This window comes from Hyperolius riggenbachi, chromosome 10 (assembly GCF_040937935.1).
Source record: "Hyperolius riggenbachi isolate aHypRig1 chromosome 10, aHypRig1.pri, whole genome shotgun sequence".
In the NCBI taxonomy this organism is placed as follows: Eukaryota; Metazoa; Chordata; class Amphibia; order Anura; family Hyperoliidae; genus Hyperolius; species Hyperolius riggenbachi.
This window is the reverse complement of record NC_090655.1, coordinates 145,483,637-145,500,582: the sequence shown is the minus strand read 5'-3', so window position 1 is coordinate 145,500,582 and position 16,946 is coordinate 145,483,637. Positions and strand designations below refer to the sequence as shown.

General features: G+C 42.5%; 1 protein-coding gene and 1 long non-coding RNA gene across 5 annotated transcripts in view; one reads left to right on the top strand and one right to left on the bottom strand.

Moving 5' to 3' along the window:
* Positions 1–16,946, top strand: part of WAPL (WAPL cohesin release factor) — a 174,338-nt gene that overhangs the window by 146,193 nt on the left and 11,199 nt on the right. For 2 of the 3 annotated variants that reach the window (XM_068258553.1, XM_068258554.1), the window contains 3 exons: positions 1,369–1,457; positions 11,192–11,287; positions 13,223–14,902. In XM_068258553.1, coding sequence (XP_068114654.1) covers positions 1,369–1,457; positions 11,192–11,287; positions 13,223–13,288 — 251 coding nt within the window. In that variant the 3' untranslated portion in view covers positions 13,289–14,902. Of the gene's footprint in view, positions 1–1,368; positions 1,458–11,191; positions 11,288–13,222; positions 14,903–16,946 lie in introns of those variants that run through there. The other variant, XR_011024551.1, reaches the window with a different exon arrangement.
* Positions 11,273–16,946, bottom strand: part of LOC137536371 (uncharacterized) — a 62,332-nt gene continuing 56,658 nt past the window's right edge. The window contains exon 5 of one of the 2 annotated variants that reach the window (XR_011024553.1): positions 11,273–11,443. This is a non-coding gene — a long non-coding RNA (uncharacterized lncRNA). Of the gene's footprint in view, positions 11,444–13,125; positions 14,786–16,946 lie in introns of those variants that run through there. The other variant, XR_011024552.1, reaches the window with a different exon arrangement.

The following is a 16,946-nucleotide window of genomic DNA, read 5'->3' as shown; positions in this document are numbered from 1 at the left end:
CATGAAGATAAGTGGAACTGCACTATAGCCTTGAGATGTAGTTTGAGAGTGGTTAGAATTTGCAAACCTTTCAAAGTAGAGTGTCTTTAACAGGTGTGCACTTTGGCTTTACATTCTTAAGTGTACACACGCTGGATGGAACTCGGTCGAGGCGGTCGCTACGGCTCTTCCAAGAATGTAGTGCATTTATAGGGCCCCCCAACCAGTCGGCGAACAGCGTTGTTTTCTCCACTTACCCCGTCTAATGTAGCTCCTCCGGAAATGTAACAAAACATTGATCTCTGATAGTTATCCAGCTCTGCTTCATAAGGAATAGCTCACTGGTCTCTGGATGATTGGATGATCTGGCACCAATGACATCGTTTCAGCAGCTGTTAGATTTCTGCTGTCAGGAGAGTCTTAAAATTTTGTCCAGGTAAATGCTGAAGCATTGGAAAACTGTGATGAGATTGTTACTTAGTACTTTTTGAAACAAAAACGACACTTAACAATGTTAACAGCATATGATTTATTTCATGTTTAATATTTACTTCCTGTCTGGATTTCAGTATTACTGTTGGGTCCCGTAGCCTCTTGTTGAGAGTGGATTGTGTTTATTGCATATGGATATCAAATCATCATAAGACTGCACCAAATTCTTGTGGACTGGAGACCTGCTTCATTTCCATGTTCTAATTCTAAATGGTACTGCATGACGTTCAGAATGTTATGCCGGGCATACACGGTAGGATTATGCCCCAGTATCGAGCCGGTGCGTCACCGCTTGTCCGCGCGGATCGATTGCCGCTCGTCACCGCGGGCGTCACTAATGAGCCGCTCGTTTATTGTCATTGTTTCCCCCGCCGGTATCGAGCGCAGTATCGATCCGGCGGGGTATCGGACACGTCGGATATTATCAATCGAACCATCAGGCTCGATTGATAAGCCTCCCTTCTGTCCGTATATGCCCAGCATTGACACATATTGACAACCTGTCTTCCTACAGATATCGATTTAACAAGCAGATGTCCATCACCACAATCTCTCTAATCCCAGCAGTCATTGTTCTCTTGTGCCATGCCTCATCCAGAGTAGCTTTAAACTTTCTCAAGTAGACAATAAATACACCATTTACCACTTCTATGAGATTAATCATTTTTACTCACTGATTTATCAGTGGTAATTTGCTGAAAATGTATGTTTAACTTTCAGAGTAGTTGCTCTGCATTAGTCAACCTGTAATGCTTGTTTACTGAATATTTATTGCAGCAGAAGAACATAATTTCATTGATATTTCTATATGCGAGAGTTTAATAAGAGAAGATGTAGATAAGCTAGCTTGCCCTGTGCATTAATAGTAATAATGCCTACTGCTTCTTTTGTTTATAGCTCTCCAGCATGCTGGCAAGCACATGGAAGATTGCATTGTTGCCTCTTATACAGCTTTACTTCTGGGTTGTCTTTGCCAGGAGAGTCCGGTAAGTTTACCTTTAAATAAGGGATAACATTTCTTTACAGGTACCCTTGTTTTGCCCTACTGAGCAGCAGCTGTTGTAAGAATACTAGATCCATGCTTTAACCTCCCTGCCCGAGTTATCTCGCGATGTATACTGTATATACTCTAGTATAAGCCAATATTGTGTGCCCAAAAGTGGGGGGCTCGGCTAATACTCTAGTCACTAACCCAACTATGAGCAAATGTAACCTCCCCCCCCCAAGCACACCCCCGACACCCGCCCTAATTACAGAACTGTGCGGTAATGTCCGGTAGCTCCCTCCTCGCCGTACATGTGTTTGAAGTATGCCCTCCTTTATATAGATCTTTGTGCGGGAGCTGCGAGGCAATAGCTGTTCCTCGCTGCAGTACATGTGCCATGTATAAGGAGACGGCTGTATGCTTAATAACTCACAGATTCCGGCCGCCAAGAATCCTTCCAAGGTCCGGGTCACCGCAGCATCGTGGTTGGGGGGCAGCCTTAGCATCTGCAGAGCGGTAAGCGCCTCTTTCTCAATGGTCAGCACTGCGATCCTTGCCTGTCAGTCCCGTGCCATTACTATGATTCCCTCTAGTGGCGCGCCTCATGCGCCGCTGCAGGGGTCATAGAGATGCGACTGGACTGACAGGAAAGGATCGCAGTGCCGCGCAGACCGGTAACAGTACTCACCTTTGCTCTGCAGATGCTAAAGCCCGCCCCCCGGAATATGTGAGTAATTAACCATTTAAAGACCGAGGTGATTGAAATCTACGTCCTGTTTTGGTGGGCTACTGGCTGGCAGGACGTAGATTTCAATCATCGTCCGCAGTGCACAGTCGCTATTTCCGTCGCTGCCTGCTTATCGTCACCTGATGTGTCTCGCCGCATATCACAGGCTCTGCCTGTCTCTATGACGGCAGAGCCATGTGAGCCGGTCAGGAGCCGATTTCGTCAGGATTCCGTCGTTATTGTACCAGCGGTCTCTGGTCCTTAAGGGGGCAGATACCGCTGGTACTTAAGTGGTTAAGCGTACCGCGGTCTCCTTATACATAGCACATGTACAGTGCATCACAAATACTGCAGCCGGGAACAGCTATTGCCACCCGGCTCCCACACATAAAGATCTATATAAAGGATGGCATACTACAAACACATGTACGGTGGGGGACACAGCTATTGCTGCACAGCAAGCATTTTTCAAGAAAGTTGTATAGTGTGCCCACAGAAATCAGTTGGTCTCAATGCAATCAATAACCGTCAATAAATATCGATAGGTAGTGTTAGCTTATCTGCATGCTACGCGGATAAGCTGAAACTATCTGTAGATATTTAATGAACGTTAATGATTGCATTGAGAGACTATCTGAAGTCTGTACGTTGTCATTATTACTAAACCCCTCACTGCTGAATTTACATGAGGGGGGGGAGGGGGCAGCAGCTATTGTCACACAGCTGCACTGCTCACCTGTGCCTATGGTGGGGGTGAACTGGGGTGTGTGGTGTTAAATTTCTGCATATGCTATCCCATTGAAACGATGCACAATTACTACTTTACTCTAATTTTTGTGTCACATGACCATCATTAAAAGTCCACCTGCACCGCTCCATTTACTACCCTCGGCCAATAACTTTTTTTTTTTTATATTGGGTAACAGTTGAGGGTTGGCTTATATTCGAGTATATGCAGTAATTTAGGGCAGGGTGGCTGCAGTCGGCTTTACTCTGGCTGCCTTCCACTAAATAGAGCGGCGTAGGAAATGCTTGATGTTTACCAAATCTGGATGCAGGATCTCTTCCACCACCAAGCAACTCTGCAATGTTGAGATCATCTTTCGGTTCCCGGTCACATGATATGACGTGATTAGGTCACAAAAAAGGATATCAGCATTACAGCACCACTCAGTGGTGGAAGGATCCTGCGGATCAAGCATTGTCTTTGCCACTCTGCAGCATAGAGTTGATACCCTTTTCAGAATCTGAATGATTGATTGTTGTAAAGCTTCACGATGCCCCTTTTTGTACATCCCACAGAGCCCCCTGGATGATTTCTTGAGCCACCTGCTCTGCTTACACCACATTTATCAGTAGTGTAGGCAAACTTTCGCTGACTTACTGTATATCACTGTGGATAAGCAGACTTTTTGACACACAAATTTTAGGTGTAAAGGAGAGCGGCAGGATAATCCGCTGCTTGTATACCAAGAACAGGGCTCCCTATGCAGTGTGTGCATTGGGGCATGCAGATGACAGCATATCTACCTGTTCTTGCTCCAGCTTGTATCCGCACGTCTCCCCGGCAGCTTCTGAACTTGACTCATTGCAGTCACATGACATGCATTTGGAGCTCTATTGGCCAGTTCTGAAGCTGCTGAGGAGACACAGGAGCTTGAGCAAGAACAGGAAGATCTGCTAATAACACAGCATAAGGCTTCTTTTACACTGCAAATTGCAACTACAATTTGCGATTTTCACTGGATGCTAGCAACACAAGAAGAAAAGTGCAGCATGCAGGTCTTTTTTTTTTTTTTTTATCACATCAAAAATCATAATTGCAAAAATCATAAAAATCACATCAAAATTAGAATCGCATGTAGTGTAAAAGAACCCCTAAGCCTGGTACACACTTTCAATTGTGGTTGGCTAATCACTGACCAATTTTACCACCTCCACGTAATAGGAGTATTTGCCGACACAATTTGCCAATAGTATTTAATATCTGTTGACTTTCATACTACGTGGAGGTGGTAAAATTGGTCAGTTGTTGATCTATCACAGTGATGGCTAACCTTTCAGAGGCCGAGTGCCCAAACTGCGACCTAACATCGACTTTTTTTTATCTCCGAGTGCCACTGGGGGGGGGGGTGTTGCCGAAAAATGGGCGTGGCCATGATATTGTGTGGGCGGAGCTAACATAATGCTGTAACAGCGAGGCATAAGAAAGCAGTGTTTTCCGCCATGATGTGGTGAAACGAGGATTCGCATCATGGGTGTGCAGAAACTGTATGATGCTATTTATACCCGCTATAACCCCAAAGCAGCAAATATAGCCAACTATGACCATTAAGGGCTTATTCACACGATTTGCTGCACTGTCAGTTTTGACGCAACGCACATAATGTAAGATTCGTATGGTAACATGAAAGTCAATAGACTTCCATGTTACCATTCACACTACAGGTGTGCGTTCCCATCTGGGAACATATTAACGCATACGTTTCCCCGATGGGTACAGCTGCCGACGTCCACGCTTTAGCGCACCACAACGTGCATTCCGTGCGATCACTGTGCGTTGTCAGCGCATGCATGAAATCACATTCGTGCATACGTTCTGTAGTGTGAATGAGCCCTTAATAATGCAGCAAGTTACCCCAGACACCAGAAAATAAACGCAATGTGTGCAACATTTCAGCAGAAAATAATGCAATGTGGGCCACATTTCACCAGCAAACAAACGCAGTGGGCCACATTTCACCAGAAAGCAAACGCAGTGGGCCACATTTCACCAGCAAACAAACGCAGTGGGCCACATTTCACCAGCAAACAAACGCAGTGGGCCACATTTCACCAGCAAACAAACGCAGTGGGCCACATTTCACCAGCAAACAAACGCAGTGGGCCACATTTCACCAGCAAACAAACGCAGTGGGCCACATTTCACCAGCAAACAAACGCAGTGGGCCACATTTCACCAGCAAACAAACGCAGTGGGCCACATTTCACCAGCAAACAAACGCAGTGGGCCGCATTTCACCAGCAAACAAACGCAGTGGGCCGCATTTCACCAGCAAACAAACGCAGTGGGCCGCATTTCACCAGCAAACAAACGCAGTGGGCCGCATTTCACCAGCAAACAAACGCAGTGGGCCGCATTTCACCAGCAAACAAACGCAGTGGGCCGCATTTCACCAGCAAACAAACGCAGTGGGCCGCATTTCACCAGCAAACAAACGCAGTGGGCCGCATTTCACCAGCAAACAAACGCAGTGGGCCGCATTTCACCAGCAAACAAACGCAGTGGGCCGCATTTCACCAGCAAACAAACGCAGTGGGCCGCATTTCACCAGCAAACAAACGCAGTGGGCCGCATTTCACCAGCAAACAAACGCAGTGGGCCGCATTTCACCAGCAAACAAACGCAGTGGGCCGCATGTCACCAGCAAACAAACGCAGTGGGCCGCATGTCACCAGCAAACAAACGCAGTGGGCCGCATGTCACCAGCAAACAAACGCAGTGGGCCGCATGTCACCAGCAAACAAACGCAGTGGGCCGCATGTCACCAGCAAACAAACGCAGTGGGCCGCATGTCACCAGCAAACAAACGCAGTGGGCCGCATGTCACCAGCAAACAAACGCAGTGGGCCGCATGTCACCAGCAAACAAACGCAGTGGGCCGCATGTCACAGGACATAAACACAATGTGACAAAACATTTTACCAGAAAAAAAAAAAGTAATGTACTCACCTGACAGAAGTCTTCTCTCTCGGCTGGGCTCTGGCTCACATCTCCCCCGGACGTTCCTCCTGCAGTCTCCCGCACTGCCGCTGACAGGCAGAGTGCAGGGCTACGGAAAGATGGCGCCCGAAGCCCTGTACTGGAGACACAAATAGTCTCCAGTACATGGCTTCGGCAGCCATCTTGCCGTATCCCTGGTCTGCCTCCCGGGAGACTGCGGTGCTGCGGGATATGAACTGGCGCGGCGGCGCCTAGTAGACGCTGCGGCCAGTTCATAAGCAGCGGTGGCGTGCCAGCAGATTAGGCTACGCGTGCCGGGCCCGGCACACGTGCCATAGGTTCGCCACCGCTGATCTATCATAATCAAAAGTGTGTACTTGACTTAAAGTAAATCTGAAGCCAATTTAAAAAAAAAAAAAAACGCAGATAGTTCTGGAAAGGGAAGGCTTTGGGTCCTGTAGAGTCTTCCCGTTCACGGTTTGAATCTCCTGCCACGGGAGACTTCGGCAGCACTCAGGCTTCCGAAGACAGGCGGCTCTGAACTGCGCCAGTGCCAAGAGAGGGTGCTCACGCGTGCGTAGTATGGAGCGACCCATCTTTGGAACCCCGAGTACTTCTGAAGACTGCTGAAGTTTCCCCAACCTGGAAGAGAGCAGTCCTACTGCTAACTGGGAGCCTGCGGGCAATGTAGGGAACAGGAGGAGAAAGAAGGCTCTATAGAACCCAGAGCATTCCCTCTTCTTAGGTAAGTATCTGTTTATTTTAAATTTGGCTTCAGTCTCTCTTTAAAGGGAACCTTAACTGAGAGGGATATGGATGTTTCTTTTTAAAACAATACCAGTTTGTCAGTCCTGCTAATCTTTGGCTGCAGTAGTGGCTGAATCGCACACCTGAAACAAGCATGCAGATAATCCAGTCTGACTTCAGTCAGAGCACCGGATCTGCATGTTTGTTCAGGGGCTGTGGATAAAAGTATTAGAAACACAGGGTCAGCAGAAGAGTCAGGCAACTGGTATTATTTTAAAATGAAAAATCCATATCCTTCTCAGTTTAGGTTCCCTTTAAGAGTGACAAGCCAGAGGTAGCTAAATTTGCAGTGCATTTTTGTGTCTATTCAGCATTATTCTGTCTGCCAAACTGTAAAACAGGCACAGAAAATGTTAATTGATCTTGAGATTTTTTTAAAACTATTAGACTCCCTGCACACTGCAAATCCGTTTTGCGATTGAGGCAAACAGAAAAAACAGAGGGAAAAAAATGCAGCATACAATAACAATAAAAATTGTAATCTGATATAAAATCCGGTTAAAAATAAAAATCGGAATCGAATGCAGTGTGCAGGGAGCCTAATACCAAACTTTTTGCTGTTCCGGAAGAGGCAAATTTTATCTAAATTACAGGACTGGTTAAATTCAGTTTCACTCCCCTCCTTGTCTTCATCTCATTTAGAAAAATTGAATGAAGTAATAGAAGTAATAAAATCTTTAAAGGTTATGAAATCTCCAGGCCTTGATGGCTTCTCATGCCTGTATTATAAGAAAATTACACAAACCCTGGTGCCATATATGGTAGAGATGCTTAATAGGATTCTTACAGGCCATACATTTCCTGAGGATATGACATTAGCTAATATGACCCTAATTCCAAAGCCTAATCAAGGTCATTCCTTACCCCAGAACGTTTAGACCCATTTCTCTTATCAATAACGACACCAAAATTTTTCTCTAAGATTTTGGCCTTTCGTCTTTCTAGAGTTATACCATTGTTAGTCTCTAACCCACAGTCTGGATTTCTGCCCAATAGACAAACCATCGATAATATTCGTTTGGCATGTAACATTTTACAGGATGTGAAACTCGATACTAGGTTGCTTATGTTAAGCTTAGATTTACACAAAGCTTTTGATTCCGTCTTGTGGCCTTATCTATACCAGGTGATGAAGAGAATGGGTCTCACAGGTAATTTTTTTAAGTGGAGTGCAAGCATTGTATTATAACCCTAAGACCCGAATTAAAATACCGGGGGTGGTTTCAGATCAGATATGGTTGTGTAGAGGCACCAGACAAGGGTGTCCTCTTTCTCCTCTTTTATTTTCATTGGCGCTGGATCCACTTTCCTTGGCGATCCAGACTAATGAAAATATTAAAGGATATGAGATGAATGTATCTGTGTTTAAGGCAAGTTTTTATTCCAACTATTCCTTATTTATTTCGCAACCTTTAACTTCTCTACCCACTCTACTCCCTCTTCTGAATTTGTTTGGTGACGTTTCTGGACTAAAAGTTAATGTGGAAAAGTTCCAGGCACTACCAATTAATCTCCCCCCTGCAGTGGTAAAATTATATCAGACAAATTTGGATTTTAAGTGGTGAAAGTCTTCGATATCTTATTTAGGAGTTAAGCTAACCTCCGCATTTTCCTCATTAGTTTCTGGTAATTATGACCCCTTATTGCTCTCTATCACCCAAACTCTACGGGAATGGTCTAAATAAAGAATTTCCCGGTTGGGGAGAATTGCAGCAGTGAAGATGGTTATTTTGCTCAGAATGTTGTATTTTTTTCGAGCTACACCACTTACCCCTAACAGGAAACTAATTGATAAATGTCAGAAGGAGATACCGGTAGGTTCATTTGGAACCAGAAGAAAGCTGTGGTCGTACTTACTGACTGCAAGGTTCTCCCAAATAATAGGCTGGTTTAGGCCTGAATTGAATATTCTGTGGATTCAATTTGAAACGTTATCAGTTGAACCATATAATATTCAATCTCTTCTATATTTACCTGCTCATTTTTTGAAACAAATTAATATATGCAAATTTATTGTGGCAGATTCACTTCGTACCTGGTTTAGATACCAAGAAACATTTCAGCTGGGCTCAAAGTTTGGCCCTAAGATATCCTTTGTAGGCCATCCAGAATTTCCCCCAGCTTTTTTAGACAACAGAGGCTTTCATAGGTGGATTTCTCATTCTTACACTACTGCCAGTAAGTGTTGGTTAGGAAATACATTTTTACCATTTGAACGGCTTCAAACTAATAGGCAGATTCCTTTCTGAACATTACAGAGATTGCCAATCAAGAATTTTTTTTTTTACAGCATTCAACTTTCGGGGGCCGCTTGAATGTGATCTTTTTTAAAAATTTGTATCTTTCTGAACAGATCCCCAGGGGGATGATTTCCTCTATTTATATTTATTTGATGAGCTTCTCTGCCAAAAGTAAGACGAGTAGCATGTTGGCATGGGATTTAGATTTGGCACAAGAATTAGACATTGAACAATGGAATTAGATATTTTTGAATATAAAAACTATCACGAAATATGCAGCAGTCAGCGATACTGCGCTAAAAGTAGCTATGCATTGGTATCATGTCCCTATCAGGTTGCATAAAATGTTTCCTAAGGTATATCCACATGGTCACGGGTGGGTTCTCTTTTAAATAAACTATGTGGAAAACCATTAACTCTATGCAAGCCTTATTGTTAGCCCCTAACCCTCTGGTACCAAAAATTTGGAGGCGAGTGTATTTTGTGTTATGTTCAGTGCTATGGGTAATTGCATGTTCCTGGAAACAACCAGATCTTAACTTTGAAATGGTTCTCTCTAGGGTGGACAGCATTATGTTCAGGGCCCCGTTTCCACTAGAGCGAATCTGCATGGGTTTCCTGCATGCAGATTCGCATAGACAATACAAGTAAATGGGACTGATTCCACTTGTCAGGATTTCTGAGCGTTTTTCTGTGCAGAAAAAATCTGCACGGCAGAGCCATCAGAATTCGCATACCGCTATGCGATTCGCATACAATGTATTTAATAGGAAATTCGCATGCGGTTTTGATATGCAAATTTTCATGCAAATTCGCATACAATTTCGCATAGAAACAATGGAAAAGCACACAGGCACTGCCATGGTTAAATCCGCATACTAAGTCATCCATGCAAAATCGTATGCGAATTCGCGTGAAATTTGCATCCGCATGCAAATTTTTCCTGCAGCGATTCCCATCGCACAAGTGGAAACAGGCCCTCACAATGTCTGATACTATGGAGAAATTTCACTTACACTGCGATGACTGGCATTCCAAAAGAATTGATATGCAATCTTCATAGCTCAGATTGATAGTTCTGTTCTTTACGCAAGTTATGTAATTGTTTTATTTCAGATGGACGTTGTGGACGATTTTTATTTACGCATTTTTGCTGAATAATTTATTCTATAGCTTTATTGTTACGTACATTTTGGGATATTATTGTACCTTTTGATATTTTTATATGCTTAATAAACCTTTAGTGCAAGAAAATGTTAATTGATCTTGCCAAGTAAATTGTTTGACACTCCCCACCAGGCCAGATTTGATGTGCATTAATTTGACACATTACTTTTGAATTGCTGAGTTTGAGTATGGGCAATAATGCAATCCTTTAGCTCATCCATTTAGTTTTCACTTCAAGTGTGCTTTAAAGGTACCCTGAACAGTGGGTTAAAATGAAAATCTGTACTTACCTGGGCCTTCCTCCAGCCCCCTAAGCCAGCGAGGTCCCCTGGCATCCTCTTCCTCCCTTCTGTGGTCCCGCTGTGACTTTGGCTGAAGTTGCGTGTGCGCACCCCCGGTGCGTCACCACATCAGCCGCCATAAGGGGCTTCTAAAGACTGAACCGCGCATGAGCAGGACTCTTACCGTCACCGTATTACAGGAGCCACCAGCGGGACTATTGAAGGGAGGAAGACTATGTTGGCGGACCTTTTGGGCCACAGGGGGCTGGAGGAAGCCCCAGGTAAGTCCAGATTTTTATTTTAGCCCACTGCTCAGGGTCCCTTTAAGGTAAACTGAGATGGGGGATTTCTATTTTACTTACCTGGGTCTTCTTCCACCCCTTCATAGCCTTACAGTTCCCCGTCCGAAAGCTTGCCTGTTATGAGCTATAGCACATGCGTTGCCTGGGCCATGGGCCTCCTCGATGGCGCTCTCCATGACAGAACTGAGCCGTGCATAAGCCTGCTACTGGTCTAGTCTGGGAGCTTTTGGAGCTGCACAGCAGAACGCACTTTAAACGAGAAAGAGGGTTGAGTAAGGTTTAGGTGGCCATACACTACTTAGTGGTTTCCCGCTATACCTAGCAGATTGGGTTGAATCTGCTCGTGATCGATTCCCTGACATGCCCACCAGATGATCAATTTCAGATGAAAATTTATCAAAATTACTAAGTATCAGAAATCAAATTTAGCTTAACATGTACTTAGTTTGTCATCAACATTTTCATAAACCACTATTATGTTTTTCAGATGAACGTGACATCTGTACGGAGTCATCTACCGGATGGGGATTTTTCAATAATGACCGAAATGCTTAAAAAATTTCTCAGTTTTATGAACCTTACAGTAAGTTTTGTTTTTCAGTTCTGTACATTATTGTCATTTATGTGCACATTTTACTTTAAAGAGAAATTTTGTGACAGTCATGTAAATTACATAGCCATAGCCTCCAAGGTGAATCTTCATTGGATTTATTTGTCACCAACCATATTAATCATAGTCCTAAGTGAAAATCAACAGAGACAAAAGAGAAACCTTAGAAGGAATTGAACAAATGACAGCCTAGCACAGTTCCACTGAGTAATTACAGTCTCTAGGTCAGCAACTTTATAAGTGGATTTATATCTACTTTGACTGGTTTCAGCATATTCGCTGAATCAGCAAAGAAGTCATCCATAACGTGATAGTGAGGTGCTACCAAAGATCAATCCACTAGTGTCTTAAAATAAACAGAATACTTGAAAATCAGTTAAAGCATTTACAGTAGATGCAATCACCTGCTTCCTTAGCATTGTTCAGATGCTAAATATACGTTGTAAATAATGCCAAGTGTGAGACACCATAATGATATTTTAAACAAGATATATATATGGTTACATGCAGTTACTAGACTGCCCAATATGCATTTCTTGATTCTGTATAGTGCAGTTATTATGCAGCACTATCCTGTCCCAGGAAATACTGATGAAAGTACAATAAAGATATTGATTAAAGTTCTAGTTTCTGGATCTAGTTTTAAATGCCTGATTTAACATACAGTAAAAAAAAACCTTTATCCCAACTCTTTATTGATCATATAGTTATCTTACCTGCCTTTGTTCTTTTAAGGGTGCTCGGACTAGAATTTTAAGTCAAAATGAAATAATGGGCAGTAGGGGGGACAGCCTTTGCCGCACACCCAATTGACCACTATGTCCTGACATCTTGCGGCATGTCTGATCGATGCATGTGACCAATTTCTTCCTGAAATTGGTTGCATTGTCAATTGCTGTTGGCGTCCATTTTGCATGCTCTGATTTGTTTTTAGCAAATGGCGATCTTCTGTACTTCAAAGGACACATTGCTAAATGCTTTTGAAGGATCCATGGGAGGAGGAAAGTGAGCCCTTGTACCCCTTTCATTGTAGGGACTGAATGCTCATTTCTAATAAATTGCATCATTGAGAGTTTATCTCTCACCGTGCTGTAGTTTATTTAGCAGCTACCTGTCTGTGGCTCTCTATTTTTGTCATTTGTGTATTTGTAGTTCCTCACTATAAGCCTGGTGTACTAGAGCAGTGGTCCTCAAGCTAAGGCCCGCGGGCCGAATGTGGCCCCCTGAGGCTTTTTTACCGGCACCCCACACACAAAATGTATTACTTATAGATACGGTCAGCTAAATATTGGTGGTCCACATATAGAATAGCAGTACTGGCATCATCCATCCACATGGAAGCCGGATAGCAGCAATTCACTGATTTTTAATCAAATTCCACATCAGGTGACACTGCTGTCCACTGCAGGTTGTCACTTGAGTATACTTCACTGTCTGGCCCGCAAAGACTTCTACATCATTTTATATATACTCTGGCCCTCCAGCAGTCTGAAGTATGTTGACCCGGCCCTCGACCCAAAACTTTTGGGGACCCCTATACTACTAATACTCTACCTGAGCTGAAGATTGCTAGATAATTCAAGCCATCCTTGTTCACTACAAAAAAAAAGACTTTAATTGCACAACTGCTTCTTCACTAACCTTTAAGCAACCCTCCCTGCAGTTGAACGGCCTCATAATAGATTATTTTTTATTTGTCCTAGCTAGGTAGCTAAGTAAATTAGGCCTCCTAACCAGTCAACTTCCATATTCTTGCCGTAGGCATAATTTGAAAGGATGTTACTAGCCTAACTGCCATTGGAGGGTTATCGTTTTTTTTTTCTTTTACCGTCATAGACCAGTTTATTGTTGGATAGGATTTCTTCTCACGTATAGTCAGTCATTGCTTATTTTTGTTTTGTTTTGCAGTGTGCAGTGGGAACAACGGGCCAAAAGTCCATCTCCAGAGTCATTGAGTATTTGGAACACTGCTAGACTGCACCGCTATCAACAGTTTTAAATGCTGGATATACAACTCATGTTAAAGAAAATGCACTGAATGCAAATTATGTGCTACTTTTGTGGATATGGCAAATGGGACTCTGGTTCTGTTTTTGTTCTGAGCATACATTTGCCACACCAACCAGGTTTTAGCCGAGCATACAGAGGCTTTGAAATCAAGGACCAGCGGCTCTGCAGAGGGATGTGAGACCCCGGCTGTTTTACTCATCGCAGTATTTCTTTGCCTTTGCGTTAGAATTTAGAGAGGTTTTCTTAACCTTCTCCTCATACATAAGTTTGCTTTTGGCCAGTTAAAGGAAAAAAGAAAAATTGGGGAAATGTTGCTGCTGTTCACGCAACTGCTGTTAACTATTGAAAACTGCATTCTTGACCAGCCAGGTACAAAAACAGCTCAGCTGAGATGAATTCTAACAAAGCTTCTGGACGGCAAGCTGCTTCTGTGTGCTCTTCTTTCTCCTCTCCTCTTTCTTGCTTTGTAATAGGCTTTCAATGCTTCCAAAACGTCAAAAGATGAACGTTTTTTTTTTAGGATCCTGTTAATATTTTTTTTCTTTTTTTTTTGGTTTCCCCTTCCCCAAATACTTTGCTTTTTTTCTATTAGATTCTTCCAATCATAACTTGTTGTCGAATTGTATTTTTTTTTTGTATATGTTTCCTTCATTATTTTCCTTGTTAATTTAAGATTCATTGATAACTTTTAAGTGATTATGTCGTGACGTTTGTAGAGCTTTCCAGCACCAAATTCCAGTAGGCAGGCTGACAGACCCTGGGGTTAATAGCGTGCCGGAGCACTAATACAATTTGGAAGTGCTTGTGTCAATAGCTCTGTTGTACAATATGTGCCCAATTAGTAAATAGGGATCTATTTTTATATTTCTTGTGGTCCATCTCAGGTGTCATCTTGGACAAATGTAAATGAAAAGGGATGTGCCCTTATGACTTTTGGGGAGTTCATTAACCTTGATTACGCTTATGCCACTTGCAAAATGTCTTATGTGGCAAAAAAAATGCCTTCAAATGGGGTTTGTATTTTATCATTTTGTTTCTAGTAACCTTTGCTGGAGAGGAGGTTAAACAGTACCTTAAGATAACCTGTTCTTGGGATTTTTTCCAGAGGGTAAGAGTACAGCAGGCATTATTCACAAAAACATTAAAACAAGTGTTGACAGGTTTGTCATCAGTAGTACAGGCACCTCATCGTTGCCACGCAAGGCGCAGGAGAGCATGCTGTTTTCTTTTAAGCAGGTAAATAGTTTGAAATAAAGAATTTCAGCCGCAGAGATATTCAGACCTGTGCACTCACTGTTAACGTCTTAATGAACACCAGAGGCTCTACTCTCTCTTCATCTGACACCCACCATAGCAGAACATGACTGTGTCTACAACAAAAAACAATAAGCCATATAGGTGATGAACAGCCAATCTTCATCTCTGCCTGCATAGAAGATGTTTGAGGAAAGCGGAGAAACACTGTAGGTAGTTGGCATTTTTGTAAAAAAAACAAAAAAAATGGAAAAAAAAAAAAAATAGTTAAGGTTCTTAGCAATATTTATGTGAAAATGTTAATAAAATATATTCCGTTTTGAAGACTCTTTCTAGATCTACTAATTTTGCACTCATATCTGTACATTTTTTACAGTCGAGAGGGGAGGGAATATGAAGGTTGTCCGTTTTTCACATTTTATGTGAAAAGATAAAACTAACTTTCCAAAGAGTGGCTTTATCTCAAGTTTATTATTATTATTTTTCCCTCTTTTGTATTGAGATCATTGTGCAGTTTATAGACTAACCACATTAAATTTTGCATGTTTTACAAGTAGCTCTTACATGGGCTCAATATCCTAAAAAATATTTTTTTCTCAAAAGTAATGAATGAGCCTTATTAATTAAACAAAAACTGCCAGTTGCCCACAGCCTTTGGACAGATTTTTTTTTGTAGCTTTCTTAATGCTGACTGTGGGTGATGGACATAGTTACTGTTATTGCCTGCAGCTGTATGCAAAGCCTCTCCATTCACATATAATTATGATCAGTGGAGGTTGTGTTCATACCAGTTCCTTGATTTTTGTTTACTCTATTGTCAGACTAGGACAAGCAGCTGCGACTGCTCAGATAGCTTTTAGAGCTACTTATCAGGACAGTGGCAACATCTGATCAATAGGTGAATGAGCAGTATGGTCCCTGGTGGGTTTATATTTGCCCAGCTAGTATGGTGGTTGGTGATGTAGTTATTTTTATCCTTAAACCTGAAGGTGGAATACCTTATTTAAGGCTAATTTTATACATGAGGTGCAGTGTCATTCTTACATGAGTTCTTAGAGAATCCGATGTACGGTGTTTGGCAAGCAACTAAAACGATAGGCCATTTTCAGCTGTGCTACATGAGCATGAAGTTCAGAGACCTTCATGGGATATCATTTACTAGTGACTAGGGAGACCTAACCACTGCCAACAGAAATCCCAAAGATTGAACGTACGGAAGCCACCTTTGCTTATTGTCTATACATTCTGTACCAGGAGAAAAGCAGTTTACCTGTGAATACATTTTTAGCTTTAGTTTGAAATAACCATTTTAAATTTATATCTATTTTTTACTTTTATCCCTTGAAATAAATTGTGTCCATAGTTTAATAAAATTGCCCTGCAATGTTATTTAAGTATATATATTTTAGGGTTTTTGTGTGTTTTTATAGAAGGGATGTAACATATGAACCTCACATCTCTGCTGGTGCTTCATCTGGTCCTGAAAAAAATATTAGGATGTGGATATATCTGTTATTTTGCCTCTGATTGCTTGGTGTCGTTTCTGCTTGCCACATGGTGAATTGACACATTGAAGTCGTAAAATTGATTCAAATTAGATAAAAAATGTAACTCTAAATTATTGCTTGGTAAGCAGCATTCACCCCTGTGGAAGTATTACTTGAAATGGGCAAAACATGTTCTGTAATTGCTTATGTACATGCATTCTAGGAATGATTGGCTAATCCTGAAGTTATCAGTGTAATAACTTGTACAGATTTGGAGTGTATGGGTTGGGCAAGTTGCATTATATTGGTATAGAACTATAATATATTTCACCTCATTTTTTTACCATTCCATGGTATAGTCTATCAGTTTTCACTGGTTTTACAGTATACCAGAGCCAAAAAGATGTGAAACAAGGGGGGGGGCAGCAGGCATGTACGGTGAGCTCTTCTGATGCCCACCGCTCCCCAGTTCCCTTCTCTGCAACCTCTTCTGGGTCCTTGGAGTCTGGCATCAGTGTGCAGTCGCTGGCCCAACTGCAGTGGGCATTGTGCCTGCCCCCCCCTTCCCATTTTTCATCATCCTTTCGGCTCTGGTAACCTTTAAAGCCAGCCTGACCTCTGTGTCACCGTGAAAAAAAAAAAACACTCCATTAGTTGATCTCTCACCAGACAATTACTGAGCGAGCCGTGTCGAGTCCCCATTACAAAGAGAAGCTGAGGCTTTTTCCACCGCCTTCACATGATCACGTTCAAAATTTTACAGTGGTGTACAGGATGGAATTTTACAAGTGTGGGGGTGTGGGGAGCTTGCGCTTCTGCTACCTGGAAGTGTGCGCCGTAACAGACTTGAGTATGCTGTGTTCTGAAACAGCATTTTCCTT